Here is a 24,853-nt window from a genome sequence, read left to right on the forward strand (position 1 = left end):
ACTTTTCGTTTATATATAAAAAAAAAATATATAGAAAAGTACGAACGTAAAAGAATGCAATGGTGCGCCACCCGCAGTGATCGTGATGCTTATTACGAAGAGAAGGCACTCGACGACGCCGCCGTAACAGACACGCTCAAACGTGACCTCGTGATGACTTGGAGAGTTTTTCTTATATTCTTCGACTGCCACAGGCCTCCAGCACCTCGTATATATGAATATAAACAAAAAGATAATATTGCGATCATAAATACTTGAATATAAAATTAGCAATAAACATCAGAACTTGAGTAAATAAATACTTTATATAGAGGTTATTCAAACAAAAGATTATTTTTTGTGAAAATAAAAGGAAAAGGGGAAAATGTAACTAATGAGAAACGGTTTAGATAATTGGGAGAGTACAAAAGAATCCAGTAAAAAGAACACGAGGTTGCTAAATCTATAACCTCTGTTATCTTAATGAGTTTGACACTGACAAATGCAGTGGAAATAAATCGAGGAGTCAGAGAAAGGTATGTACTTTCTCCACTCTTCTCCAATGTCTACTCAAAGCCATCGAATATACCAGTGGAACAAGATTTAATGGCAGTCCACTAAACAATCTGCGCTGTACAGACGCCACAGTTTTACATGACGAAAACACTCGAGATCTACAAAACATATTGAACAATGTCGCCAAAGTTAAACAAGAATATCGTCTGATACTTATCGTTGACAAGTTCAAATATATAGAGCCCAATAAACACCTTCATGTGGTTGTAAGTTGAAAGAATGGAAGGTTAAGGAATGGAAAGAATCGAGAGGTACGTTTACCCGGGTACAAGTGTTTACTGCTCCGAGGATTAATGATTAGAAATAGGAATTGGGATCCAGGAAGCCCATGGATTGTTTATGAGAATCAAGAAGTTTCTCTGTAGAACTTGTCCATGTCCATGAGACGCTACAACTCATGATACAGGAAAAATTGTGGGCAAAAGATCGATTGGTAGGAGAAGGTTTAACGTAACATTATCTGAACTATTTGAGGTCGCAGTTTACAAAGTAAAAATGATGATAGATGATTATTGTCAACTGTAACTCAATTTACCTCGTCGGTTTTTTTGATATCTTGAATTTCTGACTACATTTATTCACACATTTAAATGATATTGTTAGTTGTTTTTGTAGTAAATCGATCGTAATAAAAAATCTGATTAAATCAGTTCTAAAAGGAACGAAAGACATTGTCGCTAATATTAATAACGTCGGAATAGGTCGGAGCGAAGCCTGACCTCGTCGCTACTTATTACAAGAGATCCTTTCAACATATTGCCACTACCTATATCCAATGTAAAGCTTTTTCAAGGATGAGTTAACCTGTTACCAACCCACCGCTTGCGAGTGCACTCACATATTGAATTTTTATCGAATACTCAAACGGTTTGCGGAAAATAAACTCGCTACCTATTTTCGGATCATGTATTTCATATTATTCAAATGAGGGAGTTCTTTGATTTGGAAATTTAATTCTCCTTTTAGCAACCACTTAAGGTGAGTTTATGTAACTGACTTTTTAAAAATATTCGAGTTATTAGTCCAGTCAAGTTTATAGATTGTAATGATTCGCATAGAGCTAAACATTGATTGAACACTTTTTACGATTTTGCCGAAACTATTGACAACATTGTGATGTAACTTTATACGAATATGCATCTCAAGTATTTGTTTTGTATCTGCCTCTCATAGATGGCGATATTTGCAATTTTTAAGCACAAAAACACTCTTACATAGTCTTCTGGTACGTCGGCGAAGGTTTTTCTTTGGTAATAACGATGATTGTATTTTGTAGGGTCTTAGACTCGACGTCGATTGCCAATGTAAAAACTGGATCTACGTCAATATTCTAGCTTTGCCACATCTGTTTGATCTCAATTGCGAGATCTTCGTACTGGGCCAGTTTCATCTGGTGTTTGCTGAGAATGAGAATGTTATGACTGTTCGGTATCCCTATGTCTATCCCAATCAACCACCATGATGTCGGGTCAGGTCTGTTCGTAACTTATCTGTAGGTGTCTATAGCTCTAAGACGATTAGTGAACAAGTGTTTTGGAAGCTTGTTATTCATAAAATTTGTCAATGTTATTCAAAATGTACAGGGTCCTTCACGACGAGCTGAACCGATATGTATATGGGACTAGTGTTCTGAAAATTTGCTTGCATGGGTTTTCCGAATTTAAGCTAAAATAATTGCAGTTTTCCGAAACTTCCGGTTATACCGAAAGTGGATCCAAACTTCGTTATGTGAAACGGAATGCATAAAATCCACCATTTTTTAATTATTTCACATTTTCTAAATTTTTGGACACATGCAACCCCCTACTAAGAAAATTATATTTCCAAGTTTAACCTTGACGAAAATTTATATAGGGTTTTCAGAAAATGGTACCGAATTTCGCTATCTAAAAACTTCGAAAACTTAATTTTTTCAAATGGCAACCCCCATTTTTCTCTTCACCATTGGATTTTACGCTTTAAATTAGGGGGATTCATTTAAGCAAATTAAAGAAAATATTATTGTGTAATTTCTCTATTAATTTTTCTTTTCTTATCAAAGGGGGAGATTTACAGTGAAAATAGAATTAATATAGTGGTAATTAACTGAAAAACATAGTAAATAAGAGTATGGAGAGGTCAAAAAGTAGTATTATAAACTGAGTTTTAAGATAAACGTTGTCAGATTCCAGCTAATGCTTTTAATATTGATTATGGGTTGCTTAATAATTTGTCTCGGTGTCACTCAAAATCATTACCGTACATTACCTGCGCAATATTTTCATATTTCACTTGCGTTTTCTTACCTGAAACAAAACAAAAGAAATTTGAAAATGTTTTCATCGAATTTTGAATTATTTGACCTTCTCATAAATATTTTTGTCAATTGATTTTGAAATTGTATTAATTAATGATAGATTTTTCAAAAGAATTTCAATTATATTTGAGTTTTCATAAATTTTTCATATTAATTTTGTTTTCACTTTGTTAATTTTATTTCTCCTATAGTTTTGATGACTTCTTAATCTATTTTCTAAAAATTCAGATGTCTGTCTTATGTTAACAGAATCATAATTATTACCTCATATAATATTACATATTTGTTTGTGTTTAATATAATAAAACATGGAATTTTACAATTTGGTAAGTAAATATTATTTACATAAATATTCAGGATTTGTTTTGGTTTTTGAACAAGAAACACTGTTTTGTATGGAAAATTAAAATTTATATCATCACTTTCAGCTCACTATATACGAATATAGTTTTCTATTTTTCGATATATATATATATATATAGAGAAAATCCATTTCATGTTTTCATGAATGTCCTTCAACAAAATTACATTCGCTCATAAAATCGACCGCATGATATAGACCATGCAAAAATTAGATCAATTCTCGTGCATTCGAAACCAAGACTTGAACGAACGCTATGCATTTTTCATGAGATTTACCTTTTTGTTTCCATCAGAAGAGCCGTTTATGAGGAAAAAGTTTTCCATATTGGTTTTCGGATTTTGGATAGGATAATAGCGAAAACTCTAGTTGAGATTTTAGATTTAAAACATGCTTCTCTGGTATGGTTAACGTTTAAAAAATATTTTTTCCAACGTCCGTTATAATATCCACGTTTTTTTAAAATCATTTTTATAATTGTAAATAGATTTGGGATTGTTTGAATAGTCATTTTGATATCCAGCTCTGCATCTGCAGCGATGGTTCGAATATAAACCCGAATTTTTGAATAAACGCTCGAAAAATTTAGTTTATTAGTATTACGAAGCGTCAAGAATAACCGATGAGAAGGATGTACAAATTTCTGTGGAACAACGAATGGCTAAAGGCATCAGCATAGGTAGTATCGAGCAAATAATTGATAAACGGCTGGTAAAACTCCAGCCAGATGGGTGCCAAGACTTTTGAGCAGAAATTCACACGCTGCAAAGTTTGGACACTGCTTCGCGAATTGCCTTGAGAAACATCCTCCCAATAGTCCCGATTTGCGACTATTATTTATTTGATCCATTGATAAAGGCACTCGACTTATTGCAATTCGAAAGCAATGCGATGGTAGAATCCTTCGTGTGCTAATAATTACGCGACGAACCTAGTGTTTTTTTTACGAAAAAGGCATTGGAAAACTTCCGCAGGAGTGGCAAAAATATGGAGAGAAGATTATCCAGAAAAACTGTAAAAAATTTCAGCCCTGTAACTTGATAATAAAATTCCCAAATGAAGATTTGTTTCCAGACATTTTTTGTCTTACTTTCCACTGCCTTCGAGTAGGCTTTTTGGTGAAATGGACAGAAAATTCGTGGAATAAGTGTTTTGCGTTGTAATTCTTTGTCATGTCTATCGTCATAGCTGATATGGTTACGACTATTCTGGTTCGGTTTGAAGTATTTGTTCAGTAAAGATTCCATCTGTTTATTTAGAGTTATTTTTTCAGACAACCTCCGTATATGCAGCATAAATAATAGAAACTAATATGCAAGTGCCGCGTTGCGATAGTTTCATAAGACGGAAAGTGCGTTTTAACCCGTATTATGTACTGTTATTTTTGTACGACTTTTTTATTACCAGTTGAAATAGATGCTATTTGAGATTTTTCATCACACTCCGTATTAAAACGAATATATTATACAATTCAAATAATTGTTTTGTTACTTCAACCGAAAAATACGTATTAGTATAACTGAAATTTTGAAATTCATTGTAATTAATGCAGAATACTGTGTGTCAGACAGAATGACAGTAAAATGAATTTGGTATCATTTCATTGAAATTCGTAACGCAAACTAAAATAGCAAATTAAGTCTACTAAAATTTATTTGGTTCAAATTGTTTTTGTTGATTCATTGAGTGAAACTATTCGACTGTCCATTTAAAATATTTTTTTTATTATAACCGAATGTGAAATAGAATAGGATCAACTACAGTCATGATGAAACTTCTATGTTTATCATCTATTTAATATATATAAAAAGTGAATTCCAGTCTATATTCCAAAAAAAACCTCGTCATTTACTGAATTAGGTATAAGTTTCTATATTCATTCCGTACATTCTAGATTAATATAGTTATTCCTTCTTCTTGGATGTCAGCAAAGCCTTCTACTTTCTGGGACCAATGCCTAACATCTAATATGAGAGAATCCTGATATTCCCTGCTCAAGTAGGTAGATGTAAACTGAAACGGATGGAGGCAGGATTACCACGAAAAGAAATTCACTCTCCGGTACTATAAAACACCACCTCCACGTAATCAACACTACCATAGAATCCTGGAGCATCCAATCGACTGGTGTACAACATGTAAGATTGGTATTAACTATCTAGATATTGTTCTCCAGTGGGATAAGTACCTAGTGCACAAGACGAGGAAGCTAAGAGGTTGACTGATTGAATCTATTGGAAAACGATTGAAGCTGTAACTGAAAACCGAGCTCCATTATATCCATGTTATCCTTAGTCCAGCATCTACAGAGAGGGGATACAGTTAGGGATAGTTTCATCGCAAAAAGCTCCAAATCCAGCATAAGGGAAGTAGTGAGCACTCCTTGGTACATCAGGATTTAGTAGATCTACCGCTATAGAAAGAGCTAAGAGATCTGAATATGACAGGAATCCAAAGCCAGGAAAACGGCCATGATAATAACAAAAATAACAAAGATTGTTTGCCGAGAAGATTTGGTAGAATTTCGAGTAGGGATAGCTATAGCAGATGGACCTTTTGGTTCTTTTAGGAACATGGGGAACAAGGGGAATGTTGAAACAAAAAGAATTGGATCAAGAGCAATCAGCAATCTCACTTTGGAAGGTGCATTTTGAAAGTGGAAAGTTTGGACTGGGTGTGTGTGGAATACTATTTTGGTATTATAGTCATCAAGTTATCGACGATTCGTATAGACTTTTAGAATCGCATTGAATTGATTCGGAATAGTTTCAAATTTAGTTTCATTCAATCATCATATAATAGTAACAAATATCGGTCGAGAAATCGAAAATAATCGATTATTTTCCACTTGTAATTCGATTTAATCCTCAATGAACAAGTGGAGTTTAATTTTTTGCAGATTAAGTCTTGTAACTGATGAAATAGATCATTTTAGAAGATCTTTTGATATTATAACTGATAATATCACTGAAAATATATAATTATTTTAATTTTCTTTTGTAATTTTTTCTTTAACAAAGAAAACCTTGTGAAACATTTCAGAAATCTGTTTTGTTACAGGAAATATGATCATTGATTTATTGATATACGATTATATACAAGGTATCTCAAAAGAAAGTTGAGTTGCTTGGGAATTTAGTCGCTTTGGAGCATTTATGGGAAGGGGATCGTGCGTTGTAAGTGCGTGAGTTTTACAAAAACGGTAAATCGGCGACTGTGGCGCGGAGAAAATTCTGCAATATTCGTTCGTTACTTAAATAATGCGCCAGGGGCTTGAGTGATTAGAAAATGGGTGAAGTAGTTTGGAAAGACCGAATCATCACTGAATAAATCAAAATCCAGGGGTCCAAGATCTTTAGAATGGTCGAAAACGTGGACAACGGAAAACGTCTGTCCGTAACGAGTCTGACTTGGGGTGCACCCTCAAAAAATTCAGTAAAATTACCGCTACTAGAGTGCAACTAATGCAAAACATTAAAATCAGAAACAATTACACTCATATGGGCTGCGTGGTCAGCGAATGGAATTATAGGCTCTTAATTTTTTCAAGAAGAAAGGAGTCGCACAGTTACGGTGAATTCAAAGCGTTATGTGTAGATGTTTGATGTCTGAACTACAAAACTTCAATGGTTATAACCGAACAACGTGGTTTCAGTAGGTGGAGCCACTACACACACATTTCGTGGAACTTTTCCTAGATTTTGGACGACTTCTACGTGCCTGAACTACAAGACTTCAAAGGTTATAACTGAAGAACGTGGTTCCACATGAACAGAGCCACTACACACACATTTCGTGGAACTTTTCTTGGATTTTGGACGACTTCTACGTACCTGAACTACAAAATTTCAATGGTTATAACCGAAGAACGTGGTTCCACATGAACGGAGCCACTACACACACATTTCGTGGAACTTTTACTGGATTTTGGACGACTTCTACGTGCCTGAACTACAAAACTTCAATGGTTATAACCGAAGAAGATGGTTCTACATGGACGGAGCCACTACACACACATTTCGTGGAACTTTTACTGGATTTTGGACGACTTCTACGTGCCTGAACTACAACACTTCAATGGTTATAACCGAAGAATGTGGTTGCATATGAACGGAGCCACTACACACACATTTCTTGGAACTTTTCTTGGATTTTGGACGACTTCTACGTGCCTGAACTACAAAATTTCAATGGTTATAACCGAAGAACGTGGTTCCACATGAACGGAGCCACTACACACACATTTCGTGGAACTTTTACTGGATTTTGGACGACTTCTACATGCCTGAACTACAAAACTTCAATGGTTATAACCGAAGAACGTGGTTCCAAATGAACTAAGCCACCACACACACATTTCGTGGAACTTTTCTTGGATTTTGGACGACTTCTACGTGCCTGAACTACAAAACTTCAATGGTTATAACCGAAGAATGTGGTTGCATATGAACGGAGCCACTACACACACATTTCTTGGAACTTTTCTTGGATTTTGGACGACTTCTACGTGCCTGAACTACAAAACTTCAATGGTTATAACCGAAGAATGTGGTTGCATATGAACGGAGCCACTACACACACATTTCTTGGAACTTTTCTTGGATTTTGGACGACTTCTACGTGCCTGAACTACAAAACTTCAATGGTTATAACCGAAGAATGTGGTTGCATATGAACGGAGCTACTACACACACATTTCTTGGAACTTTTCTTGGATTTTGGACGACTTCTACGTGCCTGAACTACAAAACTTCAATGGTTATAACCGAAGAACGTGGTTCCAAATGAACTAAGCCACCACACACACATTTCGTGGAACTTTTCTTGGATTTTGGACGACTTCTACGTGCCTGAACTACAAAACTTCAATGGTTATAACCGAAGAACGTGGTTCCACATGAACGGAGCCACTACACACACATTTCGTGGAACTTTTACTGGATTTTGGACGACTTCTACATGCCTGAACTACAAAACTTCAATGGTTATAACCGAAGAACGTGGTTCCAAATGAACTAAGCCACCACACACACATTTCGTGGAACTTTTCTTGGATTTTGGACGACTTCTACGTGCCTGAACTACAAAACTTCAATGGTTATAACCGAAGAACGTGGTTCCACATGAACGGAGCCACTACACACACATTTCGTGGAACTTTTACTGGATTTTGGACGACTTCTACGTGCCTGAACTACAAAACTTCAATGGTTATAACCGAAGAATGTGGTTGCATATGAACGGAGCCACTACACACACATTTCTTGGAACTTTTCTTGGATTTTGGACGACTTCTACGTGCCTGAACTACAAAACTTCAATGGTTATAACCGAAGAATGTGGTTGCATATGAACGGAGCCACTACACACACATTTCTTGGAACTTTTCTTGGATTTTGGACGACTTCTACGTGCCTGAACTACAAAACTTCAATGGTTATAACCGAAGAATGTGGTTGCATATGAACGGAGCCACTACACACACATTTCTTGGAACTTTTCTTGGATTTTGGACGACTTCTTCGTGCCTGAACTACAAAACTTCAATGGTTATAACCGAAGAAGATGGTTCTACATGGACGGAGCCACTACACTCACATTTCGTGGAACTTTTCCTGGATTTTGGACGACTTCTACGTGCCTGAACTACAAAACTTCAATGGTTATAACCGAAGAACGTGGTTGCACATGAACGGAGCCACTACACACACATTTCGTGGAACTTTTACTGGATTTTGGACGACTTCTACATGCCTGAACTACAAAACTTCAATGGTTATAACCGAACAACGTGGTTTCAGTAGGTGGAGCCACTACACACACATTTCGTGGAACTTTTCCTAGATTTTGGACGACTTCTACGTGCCTGAACTACAAGACTTCAAAGGTTATAACTGAAGAACGTGGTTCCACATGAACAGAGCCACTACACACACATTTCGTGGAACTTTTCTTGGATTTTGGACGACTTCTACGTGCCTGAACTACAAAATTTCAATGGTTATAACCCAAGAACGTGGTTCCACATGAACGGAGCCACTACACACACATTTCGTGGAACTTTTACTGGATTTTGGACGACTTCTACGTGCCTGAACTACAAAACTTCAATGGTTATAACCGAAGAAGATGGTTCTACATGGACGGAGCCACTACACACACATTTCGTGGAACTTTTACTGGATTTTGGACGACTTCTACGTGCCTGAACTACAACACTTCAATGGTTATAACCGAAGAATGTGGTTGCATATGAACGGAGCCACTACACACACATTTCTTGGAACTTTTCTTGGATTTTGGACGACTTCTACGTGCCTGAACTACAAAACTTCAATGGTTATAACCGAAGAAGATGGTTCTACATGGACGGAGCCACTACACACACATTTCGTGGAACTTTTACTGGATTTTGGACGACTTCTACGTGCCTGAACTACAACACTTCAATGGTTATAACCGAAGAATGTGGTTGCATATGAACGGAGCCACTACACACACATTTCTTGGAACTTTTCTTGGATTTTGGACGACTTCTACGTGCCTGAACTACAAAACTTCAATGGTTATAACCGAAGAATGTGGTTGCATATGAACGGAGCCACTACACACACATTTCTTGGAACTTTTCTTGGATTTTGGACGACTTCTACGTGCCTGAACTACAAAACTTCAATGGTTATAACCGAAGAATGTGGTTGCATATGAACGGAGCCACTACACACACATTTCTTGGAACTTTTCTTGGATTTTGGACGACTTCTACGTGCCTGAACTACAAAATTTCAATGGTTATAACCGAAGAACGTGGTTCCACATGAACGGAGCCACTACACACACATTTCGTGGAACTTTTACTGGATTTTGGACGACTTCTACATGCCTGAACTACAACACTTCAATGGTTATAACCGAAGAATGTGGTTGCATATGAACGGAGCCACTACACACACATTTCTTGGAACTTTTCTTGGATTTTGGACGACTTCTACGTGCCTGAACTACAAAACTTCAATGGTTATAACCGAAGAATGTGGTTGCATATGAACGGAGCCACTACACACACATTTCGTGGAACTTTTATTGACAAATTGGATCTCCAGAAGAGACGACATAAGTTGGCTCTCCCACAGTCCCGATTTAACACCTATGGACTTTTTCCTGTGGTGTTATGTCAAATTTGAAGTTTACGCTAACAAATCGACTGTCCTGGTAAAATTGAAAGCAAATATATATGAAAATTTTGTGGTTTCATTAAAAATGAAGAGTACTGTCCATACTAAACTTGGTGTACACTCAAATTTGTTACGACTACACTTCTATTTAAACGTTGAAATGTCCAAGCGTTTTTGATAACTCTTTGCCGTAAATAATTTCATTCTACAAATGGTTTCCACATCGTATTAGTTTATCAGATGTTTAAATTTCCTTTGCCTGAAGCACAAACAGGAACGAAATTATAATCATCGAAGTATATAATTATTGATAGAAATTTATTACGATAATTTTATGGCCATTAGTGATTTCACTTCAACAGAAATTAGTGTTGTGGAGTAATGAAGAAATAACATCAAATTTTTTCTGTCAAACATGTAATACCTTTTGTGTTACATATTTTCGAATTTCGCTTCCAGACAAAAATAAAAAAAAAAAGAATGAGCCAAATATTTAATATTGTATGTCAGAGATGTTAATCTTTATTTTCTCTTCATCCTTAATCGAGTAGGAGTATAGTGAATTTGTCTTATAAGCCACAATATTTCACTTTCACGTATTACATTTCCGACCCAAGTTAAATTTGTATTTGTAGAAGAAAGTACAAACCTACAAAAGCCGATACACTCCACAACGGGTGCCTGTTGAACTTTCCAGTAACGTATCAGCATAAAGTAAATAGTACACGTTGAATTAATATTTCAATGAATGACGGAAAACGTTTTTGAATGTAATAAGTAGTATTTTACATAATTTTCGAGAATTCATATAATAAAAAACGGGCTACACACTAAATTTTAATATCGATCTTCGCAATAGTCTCCTTTCAACTTTATTACCACGTGGTAAGTATATTCTGGTTGTTTGCGACACAAAGGATCCAAATTGTGTCTCTGATACTTCGAAATAGCGTGGGCATAGGTTTGGTTCTCCACGGTATCCACTTAGGTGACATAATTTTCGGTTATAAGTCTAGAACAGGTTAATTTCAGAGTTACTTTGAGGTATGAGTTTATCTAGGAGGTTCTAAATGGTTGACACTACCATTTTTACCAAAAACTCTTTTAAAATAAATAAAGAATGAGCCGGTTCGTTGTCGTGGTGTTAATTGAGTTGTATATGGCTGCTCGAGATACTAACTTAAGACTGTCTAATCACATATTTATCATAAACGATGCCGTGGATATAAAAAACGATTAAGATTGCTTATTGGACATTTCCCACCTATTTCTACCGATTATTGGCTTTATTTATGGGGCACAATAAAAGAATTAGTGAGAGCCTTTGACACAATATTTAGGTAAAGATTTTACATATTTCAATCGCGGAAAAAATCTTTTAAACATTCAATTTATCAAAAAAAAAATAATTAGTCGCTAACGTGAATCGTTTTCTACTGATTAGCGCACATCTTTGAACCACTCGCCTATTCAAAACATGTTTGTTTTTGACATACACCAATTTCAATGGTTTCTCTACACATTTAATTAGAAATTGAATGACTTATGAAGTACATCACTGAAACAGTTTCTTCACAGCGTTATATACTAAAAGATCCAATCTCTCAGATAGTGTTGAGTGTAAGCTGTTACTTCGATTTTTCTTCTGTGTTATTTTTATATACACTCTTTTCATCATAGTTTAGTTTCTCATAGTTAATCTATTTTCCTTGTCATCCACGTTTGTATCTATGTCCTTTATGTGAGGGATTTTCTCGTTAAGATGTTTGCTGTTCTTTGTTTTTAGTTGTTGTAAGTGCAGTGGAATCAAAAATACATTTTTCTACTCGATAAAAGAATAATTTTGTTGAGAGAACTCGAGACAACACTTGAGAGATGTTTAAATTAAGTGATGAGACCTCAAATATTTTTCTTTCAATCCTCTGTGCTCTCATACTGAAATAGTTTCCAGATGATAAAGCAGCCGTTTGAATTTTCAAGATTCTCATTAAATAAAGCTTAAATAAAATCCTTTATTTTGTGTATATTTTCATCGGTAACTGAAGATTTTTATTTTTCTATTGAAAATGTCTTATATCAAGTATAAAATGTATTGAAGCAATTTTCTAGCCGTACTGAACGTACCTACTTTCAAGGTCTTCCGAGTTGAATTTGTGCAAGTCCGACTCTGAAAAGCCGATGGTCGATTGTAATATAACGTAATATTTGGGTGTGGTTGATGATGTACCGTTTGTCTAATAGAGATCTTGCTTGCAGTTAGTTAATGGTGCAGCTGCTCTTTGCGTACAACACTTTATAGAACGATACAATGATAGTCGTGTAATGATGCAAGCAAGAATATTAGTATTAAAGGGGTGTTGGTCAACAGATCATTAACACAATTACCTCACTTTTATGCAGAATTATATTGACGTTAAACAACACAACGTATATTTGTAAAATATGATTGTTATCGATTAGACATATGGTAATTATTAAAACAAGAATTCACCGGTATAACAATAATGTTGATGACCTCAAGAATTCAGATTCAAATTTACTTTCGCATCTTCATTATTTTGATTCAAAATTTGGTCTTTGTTCGACATTTATACTGGCACAAATCCAAGAACGAACTATGGTTTATTTAATCTATCCGTCTTTAAACTTAGACGTCCTCATATGTTTCAACTTAACTTATTCCTACCCTAGGAGGATGGTCCAAGAAGTACCTGGACTCGTCGTTAATAGTTTTCCTTTTTTCATGATAGTCAATGAGAACTATCCCAAAAAACCGACGCTGTGACCTTGTCTGCAGATGGAACGGTCTTTGTCTTCACATTGGGAAACACACGATGCTGTCTTTTATTCTATTGTGGGCAAACGCGGCACCCATCTTTCTCGTGTCTAAATTTTGAGTTAATTTGCGATGTACCACACTTTCTAAAATGCCTACTATGTCTGCTAGCTCTCGCACTTTCAGTCGAAGATCATCCAATACCGCTTTTTGGATTTTCTTAAACATTTGTGGATTCGTCACCTCTTTTAGTCGACCAGTACGTTGCTGGTTCTCGGTGGTCCTACGGCCTCATTTAAACTCTTCTACCAAATATTTTACTGTTGATAACGAAGGAGCAGTTTCACCCAGTATAGAATCTAGTTCACCATTGATGGCTGCCAAACAAATACTAAACAACGTCCCATACATAACCAAGCCTGGGATGGTACTGGGTAGTCGAGGTTAAGCACCAGCTAGTCTGGGCCCAAGTCTGGTCAGCCCATCATTGGCCGTTTCCGTAGTTTTCCAGCCTTGGCACAAGATTGGCGAGCCTAAGTTCGGCCATTCAATGTGAACCCAGACTTGGGTCAAATCTAGGTAACCCAGCCTTCGCCATGCCTGTGATTTTCCAGCCTTGGTCCAATACTGGCAAGCCTAACGTGGTCCGTTCTATGGGAACCCAGACTTGAGCCAGATCTGGTTAACCCAGACTCTTTGACAAAATCATCCCACTCTCATTTCTACCAAATATACCAAGTATCCGATTGTGACCGACGTTAGATCGAAGAGTTAAAAAGTGACGAGTGCTAAACAAAATAAAGAATACGAAGGAAATAATTTAGGTGTAATGGAAACAAATTCAAATAAGGATTCTATCAATAACATGTGTTAGTGACAATAGTGATTAACCGCTTTATGATAACGATTTTGATATTCTGATACTACTAATTAGTTAGTTAGTTAGTGATTCTAACGATGACAATGACAGTGATGATCTGCTCCCTAATTAAGTCCCTCAAAATGTACAAAAAACCAGTGAACCAAAACGGACTCTCAGTGAAAAACCTCCAGTAATTCAAGAAGACTCATAATTTGCAAATTGCACAGACTTGCGCTAAGCTTGACCCGTTACTTCTTCTTGTATGGGGTGGCGTCTTCAAACTTGAAACATATGCTGTATACATTGTGTACTCTCTAATACAGTGGTATTTTTCAAGTAACTACCGCCATCTCTAGGTCAGGCCAGGTACTTCTGGGACCATCGTCGTATGTTCAATTATATCCCACCGTCAGTCAGTGTTTATTTTGAAAATAGCCTACTGGCAAACTGAATGACTCAAATTTGCCAATAATCCGATTAACGGAACGAGAATACTGACTCCGGAAGCTTGCCAGAAATTAAATTATTGTAGTAATTTACATTGTCTCTAAATATACCAGACACTCCAGTTAATACGTGAAGGTTGATTTAGCTATATTATTATATTGTTTCGCTACAAAATAATCGGTTTTTAGAAATCTTGTTTACTAGTTTACTAGATATTTTTAATTCAGTTCTGCACACATACAAAAAATTGTGAAATAGTGAATTTTCCAGATTTGAACCCGGAACCCGTAGTTGGGAGGCACCGAGCATCAACAGTCAGCCATTGGGGACTTTAGGGAATGTGCAAGACATTAATCTGTTTCTGATTATACCATGTTTTCAGAAACAATTCATAAATCGAATAGATTTTGAAAAAAAATAAATTTCCGTAAAAATACTGTTTGTGTACGTAGATTTCTTAGTGTTTTGATATTTTGGGTTAAATTGTGTAACCAACCAATTAAAAATAGATATAGAAGAAAAAAATTACTTTTATTTAACACCACAAGAAACTAGAGAAAAATCGTTTCATTAAATATATTGACGGAAAAATAACCGAAAGTATATAATATGGCATATGAATCTTTTTTCAACTGGCAAAAGGAATTGTTGATAACTGTAAATAAATACCATGATCTTGTGATATTTGTTAAGGCAAAAACATCAATTTTCCAACAAAAAAACTTCATTAAAATATTTAATAACCGAGGATAAAGTATTCTACTCGCGATAATGAATTTTTATTCACTCGGTGATTTATTCCACGCTTGCGTTCGAGGAAGTACACTACACCTCGTAAATAATAACCTTCATTATTCACTCGTGAATAATAACCTTCACTATACACTCTTGGATAATAGTCTTTATTATACACTCTTGAATAATAGCCTTTATTATACACTCTTGAATAATAAACTTCATTACACACTCGTGAATAATCTGCATTATACATTTACTATTATTGCATACTAAATTAAATTTATTCATTTTTTTATTAATTTAATTATTCAATTAACGTTAGCTGTAGGATTTTATACAATAGGGAATATAACTTAATATAAAATGTTATTCTGTCAAATTAGTCGAGATAATTTTTGAAATAATATTTAAATTATCGGTTTAATTTGGCTTGTTCTGAACGCTGGTATTTTTCGGGGGCTCTGGATAAAATTATCAATTCATATAGAAGAAATATGTCGAAATAAAGAAGGAAATTTTAAGGAAACATACGAAAGTACTTGCCAGGAAAATAAAAAAATGGAGACGTGGAAAAATGGGCGAAAGAGGAATCCTCTTTGCGACGCTTCAAAAAAGAAATAAGGGAAAGGCAAGACGAAGTTATTTTTTTTTTAAAGGCATTTCTCAAATCTTTAAACCTATGTTTTTACTATTCATATAAAACCACGTTGTTTGGAAATTGATGATACAAATAAAACCTGCTTATTACTCTAACTACGAGTTTGAATTTTTCTGTAGAAATTTCTCATATAAAATAAAAACGAAAAATATTGTCGTACGAAACAATCTTTGAAATAAATATCACCTATAAATATATAAGTACCGAAATCCAATATAAAGTCTAAAAAGCAACAACGTAATTTTGAACAAGGAAGATAAAACAACAACTTGCGTGATACTCAAGAGACTTCGCTATTCCACCGATGATTTCCGATGAGGTTTCTATGACACCTTTACTTTACTGTAAACTGCATATAGTCCGTGTTAATCTCTATTCATATATCGGTTCTATTTTCAACGAGTAAACTTTTGGTGTCTACTGAATTTTCCTGAAGGTTTCTTTATGACTTCTTGATTAATAATAAAAAGTAAGTGGATCAAATCAATGGACTTATTTGATGTTATAATTTATACCAAACTAGTAGAAATTTTCTCTTTCTTTAACAATTAGTTTAGTCTCATTTGATTTGGAATTTCTATCCAAATACGTGCCATCCTTGTAATATTATAATATAATAAATAAATTCTGCATTTATGTCACCTACAATAAAATCAACCTTTCACTTGGGTCGTAAATGTGAATCCAAATGGCAAAGAGCACGCAAAAGAATCAGATTAGGTAGAAGACAAGTTAAAAGTGGTCGCACTCTGGGAGCGAGAGAATATAACGCTACAAAACTACAAAAATTCAATTGATAGAAAGAAAGGGAAATTACCGTAGCCGTTTTACAGAGAAGAATCCAAATCTATCAATTCGTTCTTATTATCTTCGACTGGGTCGGTATCCTTCCACTTTATCCAAAGTTTACCTGAGGATATTGAATTCAAAGCTTCCAGAATCAACTTGAACAAGAATAAGAACGAAACAACAATCCAACAATCGCATATGCGACAATCCGATGAATGGACTAAAGCATAAGTTGATATTCAATTTTTTTCTTCGATGAAGCATATTTTTAGTTAAATGGATACGTCAATTAGTGGAGTGCAGATAATACACAAGCTTTTATCAGATTTGAAACGTCCTTCCATCTTAACTTGCCGATTTGAAGCCATAGTCTAGGTATTAGATGCTGTATTTGGGCTCCGGTGCGGTCCATAGGACAGCAACTGCACTTTCTCTACTGCCCAGAGCGGTGTATTTTCGTGTATTTTATTTCGAACCTTATCCGCGACCCAAGGGGCCATATTTAAATGTGTTTTACAGTTTGGTTGATTCGTCCTGGGTACTTGAAACATTACTTTACTCTTGATTCCTTTGTTTTTTGTTCATATGATGATTTTTTTTCTGTACCCTACACAATCTCGTCAAACCTTGTGACTTGGACCTTCGTTCTTCACTATGTAATGGGTTTTTTTGGTTTTGGCGTTTCTTAATCAACAACAGCCGTAGTTTTTTTCGTCAGTAACTATTTTGCTACACTGATTTGAGAATCAGTAATTGCTATATTCTTTATGAAGAATCTGGACATTTACCATTTATGTACCAAATGACAGGCCAAAGAAGTGTTGTAACTTGCCATTTGATCAGACCTTAGGCCTTATAACCATTCCTGATCATCTATCAATGCTTATTGTGTCATCAGCATACTTTGTACAAAGCATGACAAATAAATGGGTTCGGTTTCCTTCATCATCATTTTTTGCACTTTTTGTTCGAAATAACTCTTTTTATTATCTTTCGATGAATATAGATCATTTCGTGGTTTCACGCAATGGAGTTTTTCGGCGGATAAAAGCCTTCCCAACTGGCTCAATCTAATTTATCTAATCTAGATTTAGTACCACGTACTTTTTCATACCATCTGTAATATGGCAAAGGCTACAACAGAACAGATGAAAGCTTCTAGACACGCATTCAACGTAAGAATAAGTGCATAGCCAACGGTAAACCTTTGTTGGATTTGGATTATGAGTCAGACCCTCAACCAAATCAGTTATAAAGGATAATTCAAGGGTTGGAGTTCAGATTACGAAGACTTACTTCCTTGATTTCGATTTATTAACCAGTACTTCTTTCCAGGATATCTTCTTCAACACCACGGAAGGGAGCATAGTTACACTATGTTTCTTTTTCCCTTTTACATCTTGTAAATTGAACATTTTCTAGTATACCAGTGGTCAGTGATCAATTCAATGATCAGTATTTCTTTTAAATTAACCTACGAAGAGGGTTCTGGTGTATCGAATTTTTGGTGGTTTCCAGCTATTCAGAAAATTGGCTTTAGCTCTTCTCAGTAAAACCATTGGATACGGGAATTGGAGAGACCAATACTCGTAAGTCCTAACGCGTCTGTCGGACTTACTACCCACAAAAACCTCACAACACCAGATTTCGAAACAACTTAGTATAATTTTGAACCGCCTGAGACGTGGGTGATCTTACCAGTCCAGACTATCAGGATGGAAGGATGACTTCAAATAGTTGTGGAAATTGAGACGTTAGTCACATCCTGTTCGAAAGCTTTGTCCTGTTCATATTAATGATTTTCTAGAAGTATTCACCGTATTTTTTGATCATATTCCGTATATGATGTTTCTGATGTGGGATATTGATCATGTTTGGTATTTATTTATCATAATAGTGCCATAGAGATAATTTGGGATTTGAAACTGACGAGACAATAGAACTGCGGTTCCGGTAAAGGAATTAGCCTGATGTTTGTAATTTTGGAAGCTGGTATTAACAATCAAACTGTACAAATTGGCGGACTTCATGAATCCTGGTTAATAAAACCGGATTCGGGGTGGTTTAATGTTAGCAAATTAATGGACGGTCGTTTTAATAAATCTCTATAATTGCTCAAATAGATATGAAGTTATTGGCGTCGATTGCTGAGTTTCAATATCGATATAACCCTTTATTACGACATAGTTGAAAGTTATAACGATATATATTTTAATTTTTATTATACGTATTCGTATTATAAAAGTTATTCAGATAAAATATAGTGCATATAGAATTAGAACTAGAAATAAATTTACATATTAGATAATAGTGAAGTGCTTTGTTAATTTCGATTTTCAATCGTTTTTCATACTTAATCATATGAATTTAAAAGTATTTGTATGAAGTTTGATTCGTTTCAATCCTACGAGGATTAAGTAGTAACTTTATTGAGCTATAGAAACAGCGATGTGGTTTGACGTTTTTAATTGTGAACGTACTCAGAACGTGTTGTCATACGACTACTATTTGATTTGTTTACAAATATGTGGATTAAACCAACAGCCGAACAACTCGCTTGGACTTTTGGTGATGAAGCACTGCCTCGAATCACCGTGTGAAGATTGCATACTGGAATTTAGCAAAAATTACGTACAGCTGGAATTTAGCGAAGATTGCGTACAGCTGGAGCTTAGCGAAGATTGCGTACAGCTGGAATTTAGCGAAGATTGCGTACAGCTGGAGCTTAGCGAAGATTGCGTACAGCTGGAAATTAGCGAAAATTGCGTACAGCTGGAAATTAGCGAAAATTGCGTACAGCTGGAATTTAGCGAAAATTGCGTACAGCTGGAATTTAGCGAAGATTTCGTACAGCTCTAGCTCAGCTAAGATTGCGTACAGCTGGAATTGAGCGAAAATTGCGTACAGCTGGAGCTTAGAGAAGATTTCGTACAGCTATAGCTTAGCTAAGATTGCGTACAGCTGGAATTTAGCGAAGATTGCGCACAGCTGTTCCTTAAGACGCGGTTTGTTATAGCGTAGCAATCGCTGTAGATGTGAAACTACCTATATAGTGACAAATTTGTCTGGCCTGTACTTCTTGAACATTTTCTTTACCTAGTAATGAATCTAGAGGACCTTTAACACGTGAAGTGATTGATACAAGTGTAATTAATCAGCTTGAACACCTGTATTTATCTAAATAAAATCTATACGATCGAGATTCAAAATATAAATAGTATTCCAAAATATGAATTCAGTTTAAATGATCGTTTTTTATTTAGGATCCTCCGAATAAAAAGATCAATATTTAAGGCGCACAAATAACGATATTAACGAAAAGAATAGAATAATATTAGGAGCAAGATTGATGGAAATAAATACAGACTTCGCACGTATCAATTCTGGAATAAAGGAAGTTAAATACACAGGATGGTATGTCTAGAGCTGATTGGAATCAGGAGTTAGAAGATCAAGGTTGCTAAAAGAAGTAGAGGAAAAGAGAACGGGAAGAATAGACCAAGGACAGGATAATTAACGACAAAACATATAGTTTATTGCATGTGGAATTCAGAAGATATAAGAAGGAGTAGACGGCGCAGATCAAGGTTTCTAAAAGAAGTAGCAAAGAACTTTAGTAGAATAGACTAATGAAAGGACCGCAAAGAGAATAATTAACGACAGAGTGGAATAAATAGATAATGGAGTTTGATGCACCCCGAAAAAGAATCTATAAAGGCTTTTCATATGAAAGAACATCTTTGATTTCGTAAGTTTAATAAAAGTGTTTTGGAGTTGAAACTTACCTTTCTTATTTTGTCGCCGCAAAGTCGAAGGAGCTCTGATAATTGTAGGTTTAACTACGTAAGTTATGCTGCGTTTATGACTCAATCCGGTTTTTTTCTGTCGAACTGGCTTCCTTTTCGGTACAGGTGATACTCCTGGTGGCATGTACAAACTTTCACTTCTCGAGCTATCACTCGCGTTTGATTTTTCCGATATTGGCGAACCACAAGCGAAATTATCGTATTCGTCATTCGTCAAAGTAAGTCTTGACATATTATAAGTTAATTCGTCGGATAAATAATCGTATTCTCCGGGAAGGCTTTCATATAAACCTTCATCGGTGCTACAAGCGCTTCTTGTAGTATACAGGGAATTATTTGAAGGATTCATATTTCTTATTTCATTAAGACCGCATTTAAAGGAAGGTTTGTTACTTACAGGAGTTTTTCTCCTTTCGGGAGGAACGAAAATCATCGGATCTAATTTTAAAGCACGCAGCGATTTAGACGGTCTGCTTACGACCACTTGATACAGCTCACTTTTAATAGAACCGTTATCTTTATTACCCTTTTTCTTTTTGTTCCTTTTTCTACCACTGTTTTTTCTTCTAACCGAACTTCTTTTCGTATCTACTACCAAAGCACCGCTTGTCCGTTTGAAATAACCATCTCTGCTTACTGATAACTTCGGTTTTGGTCGTTTTTTTCTAAAAAGACCTCGAGTTGTTGAAGGTGCGAAGTTCGAATGAAAATCACTAAGTTTTGGAGCCGAAATAGAAAACGAAAATCCCGAATCTTTACTAGAAAATAAACCAGTAGAAGCAGTCGTATTGCTAGTAGAAGACAAAGTTCTCCCCACTGGAGGAGTAGGTCGCTTTTGTAATCTATTTATAACTATCGGATCATCTCTCAAGTCTTTAAGAGCACTGTCTAAAGAATGATGAGCCGGAGCCGGTAGTCCAGAAGATTTCGGCATTTCCAAACTCCTTGGAGCCATGCCGGTGGGCGCGTCCATCCAAATCCTTCCTAAACTTATAGACAAAGAACACAATTCTTCAGCACCAGAATCAGGTAGAAGAGGTAACGGTGATTGACGAGATCTTCTTCTAATCAATGGAGACTTTTTGATATCCGTACTGTCTCCCCAAGGAAACATTTCGACTGCTGAATCATTGCTTTCTTTTCTATGTAAACTGGGGCTTCTTTGTTTCGGTTTTCGCTTAGGACTCGGAGGTTTTTTTCGTAATACCGGTGAAGAAGACAATTGTCGGATAACTGGTGGGGCAGTAATTTCATCCGAAGCTGGTACGTATATAATTGTTCGTTCGGAACCTTTAATTCCGCTAGGGTTAGGCGTATCACTTTTTCTAATCCCCCTCAACCATTGTCCGTATGCAATAACACTTTGACCGGGTCCGCTCTTACTTTGCTCTAATTTGTACTTATTGCCACACTTCACTTCGTGTTTTATTGTTAGGTCGTTCGTAGCTACGGCTACGTCTCTTTTTTCTACTTGTACTAAATTAATGAATTTCTTCGGGGGTGTTTCGGCGATTTCTTCTTCTTCTGTAACAGTTTGAGTCGACACTTCCAATTTGGAAATGTGTTTCTTCTTCCCTCGATCTAAATAACTTCTACGTATAGATATCCTTTTGAAGGAATCGCTTCTTTTAAAAGAAGATTCCTTTTCTTTCTTTTTACGACCTCCGCCGACGAGTCGACGGAGGTTCTCGAATGTTATGGGTTTCATGGCACGCTAGGAACTAGGTGTCGAGTAGCGGTTGTTGCCTCGTACCTCTTCTCCAGTTTGCCATTAGGACTTGTAAAGATCTCTTGTTATCCATTACAGCTAACTCATTGGATCGGTTTCTTGGAACCTGGGGAAATTATATCATTAGGAATAGGCGTTTGTGAATTAGTGTGACTCTAAGATTATCTGTTGATATTTTAACTCAATAAACAGTGTTTTTAATGTCTAGATGAAGTGAATACAGTTATAGATGCTAAACTAATTGGAATATCATATACAAATTTGAAATTAAAATTATTGTGGCTCAATTTAAAATCAAACAATTTGCTACACAATTTTCGAAAACTTGTAGGCACTTTTCATAGCGTGGCGCAAGTTTTTTCGGTCTAAAAAATCTTCACAGAAGATTGCCGCTTGGATTTTCGATCATATATTAACTTCCAGCTCTTCATCATCGTTGGAATGTTGACGACCAAAGGTAGATTTTAGGTGTTGAAAGGATTCCTGGATTCAACGTTTCATTCTTTATCTTTGATTGCATTTAATTATATCTATATACAAAATAGAGTTTCTCTATTGATATGTATGGGTGTAAAATGAAAACCGGAACGATGCCCCACAAGAACAGAATTAATAGCCTGGAATACTATTTAAAAATTGAATTCCACCCGTATAGATATTGTCTAGATTAAACATCTACAGGTTTATTCCACATTTAGTATTTTTGTTCGATCTTGAACAAGTCCTATCGTCAGATTCACGCGCAGTTTGGAATTATACAAATAAAACATGTTCGGGATTTGAAAATCTGTATTTGTAAAGCACAGATAACTAATTCCTAACATGTTCTGATTGTTTTTTTGTACGTTTTTATGATTAATACATTTCATTCTCCTTCGAATTTCAAAATAAACGTTCATAAATTGTAGGAATGCATGTTCGGAACATATTCTGAATAAAGCTTGAGCATTTGAAGCCTTCAGAAGATTCCCAGAATTTATTCGGAACCGCAGGAATTTAAATGGGATTTTTTTGATCGTCTTACATTGTGGATATACCTCATTTCCACGCTTTGTAAATCTTCGTTTCAAGAAAGGTCTGGCAATTATTAACGATACTGGTTACGAAAAAGGGTTTGATAAAAAATGATTTATAGAAGCAGTGCTGGAAGTCTTCTTTGGTCCCTTTCAAAGCAGATCTTTTCCTAACCTTTCTAACCTTCCAAGGAAATATGAGCAAACCCGTTAACGCATAAATTTTTGATCAGGAGTGAAATTTTTTGTCACCAACTTCGCACCGACTTTTGTCATGTGTAAAATTTTTCTAACCGTTTCTTCATCGGCGTTTACAGCCTCGACAATCATCCGGATGCTCTTTCGACGATCCGCACGCACAATTTGATTGTTTTTGGTCACTGTTTCCGGAGTTGAAACAGTCACAGGGCGGTCCGGGCGCTGGCCATCTTCAGTGCTCTTTAGAGAATTGTCCCCATAGGCAACAATTGATAGCACTCAGTCGGAGTTTTTTTCAATTCAACACATATCTAAATACCCAACACACTACTGGTCTAGGTCGCCCTCTAGGCGCGCAGTCTCGTTATTTAATAGACAGACCTCGTATACTTTATTTTCTATATTGCGGTAGCAATAAATATCTAAGGTTAGGTTCAGAGTTTGAACTTTATAGGCGGTTTGTTTGCAATATGCCCGAAAAAAAAAACAACTAAACAAAGCCCATCGGTATAAACTTTTGGATAAATGTAAAAATAGATCGGATAAACCTGAAATCACATCTCGTATAGGTAGTTTGCGTTTTATAGTAATTTTTTGTAGCCGTGTTTGATCAACATAGTGATATGTATAATGTAATGTCTACATAACCACTTCTGAAGAGATTTTATCTATATTTCCATTTTCCAATAACATTTTTGACGATTCGTTTTAGTTTTACTCTGATAGTCGAGACAGTGTCGAAATTTCTATGACCCGAAAGGTCAAACGTCTGGAAATTTGTGGTGAATATAAAATAATTTTTTTTACGATCCTTCGGGTTCGATAAATTGAACTCGAATTAGACCAATGGAGATGAATTCACGTTTCAGACAAATAATTAGTCGTGGTCATATGAATACAGGGGTGAAACGTAAATTACTGGTTCTATTGATAAGATGCAGTTATTAATAACGAGACTAGCGCTGCTACAGAGAATGTACGCGTGCGCCAAAGGTTAACAACAGTCAGATGTTTAGCTTACTCATTCGAATGCGATGTTTGCTGTAGACAAATCAGCGTAGCCGTTGCCTAGTAGGAGTTGTTTTGTCGTAAAAATGATTAACGTAAAAATAGAAGGACGTATTGTTGTTAAATTTCACATGAAATTTGTAAAAACTGCAACTGCAAATTATAATCTATTGAAACAAATGTTTAGTAATGGATGTTTGTCGCGTTCGAGTGCTAAAATTGTACCTAAAATCCTCACATTTGAACAAGAAGCTCGCAAAAATATTTGTAATGACACTTGGATTGCGAATGAAAATGACTCAAACTTATTATAAAAGGTAATAACCTTTGATGAATCAAATGTGTATTAAAAGAAACAAGAGTTGAGTCTGTGAAAGAAAACCGGCTCGTGTCTTGAAGGAACATCACATGAAGCGATGTAGGGATAGAGTAGGGGTACGAG

The 24,853-nt window shown here is 35.7% G+C and overlaps 1 protein-coding gene across 7 annotated transcripts in view; it reads right to left on the reverse strand.

Annotated features, from left to right (window-relative positions):
• The window catches only part of LOC130452930 (disco-interacting protein 2), a 266,446-nt gene that overhangs the window by 117,303 nt on the left and 124,290 nt on the right, over nucleotides 1–24,853 (reverse strand). For 3 of the 7 annotated variants that reach the window (XM_056792466.1, XM_056792465.1, XM_056792464.1), the window contains exon 1: nucleotides 20,443–22,293. The exons of the other annotated variants lie outside the window; for them this stretch is intronic. In XM_056792466.1, coding sequence (XP_056648444.1) covers nucleotides 20,443–22,171 — 1,729 coding nt within the window. In that variant the 5' untranslated portion in view covers nucleotides 22,172–22,293. Of the gene's footprint in view, nucleotides 1–20,442; nucleotides 22,294–24,853 lie in introns of those variants that run through there. 7 annotated transcript variants of the gene reach the window in all.

Source organism: Diorhabda sublineata, chromosome 2 (genome assembly GCF_026230105.1).
Source record: "Diorhabda sublineata isolate icDioSubl1.1 chromosome 2, icDioSubl1.1, whole genome shotgun sequence".
In the NCBI taxonomy this organism is placed as follows: Eukaryota; Metazoa; Arthropoda; class Insecta; order Coleoptera; family Chrysomelidae; genus Diorhabda; species Diorhabda sublineata.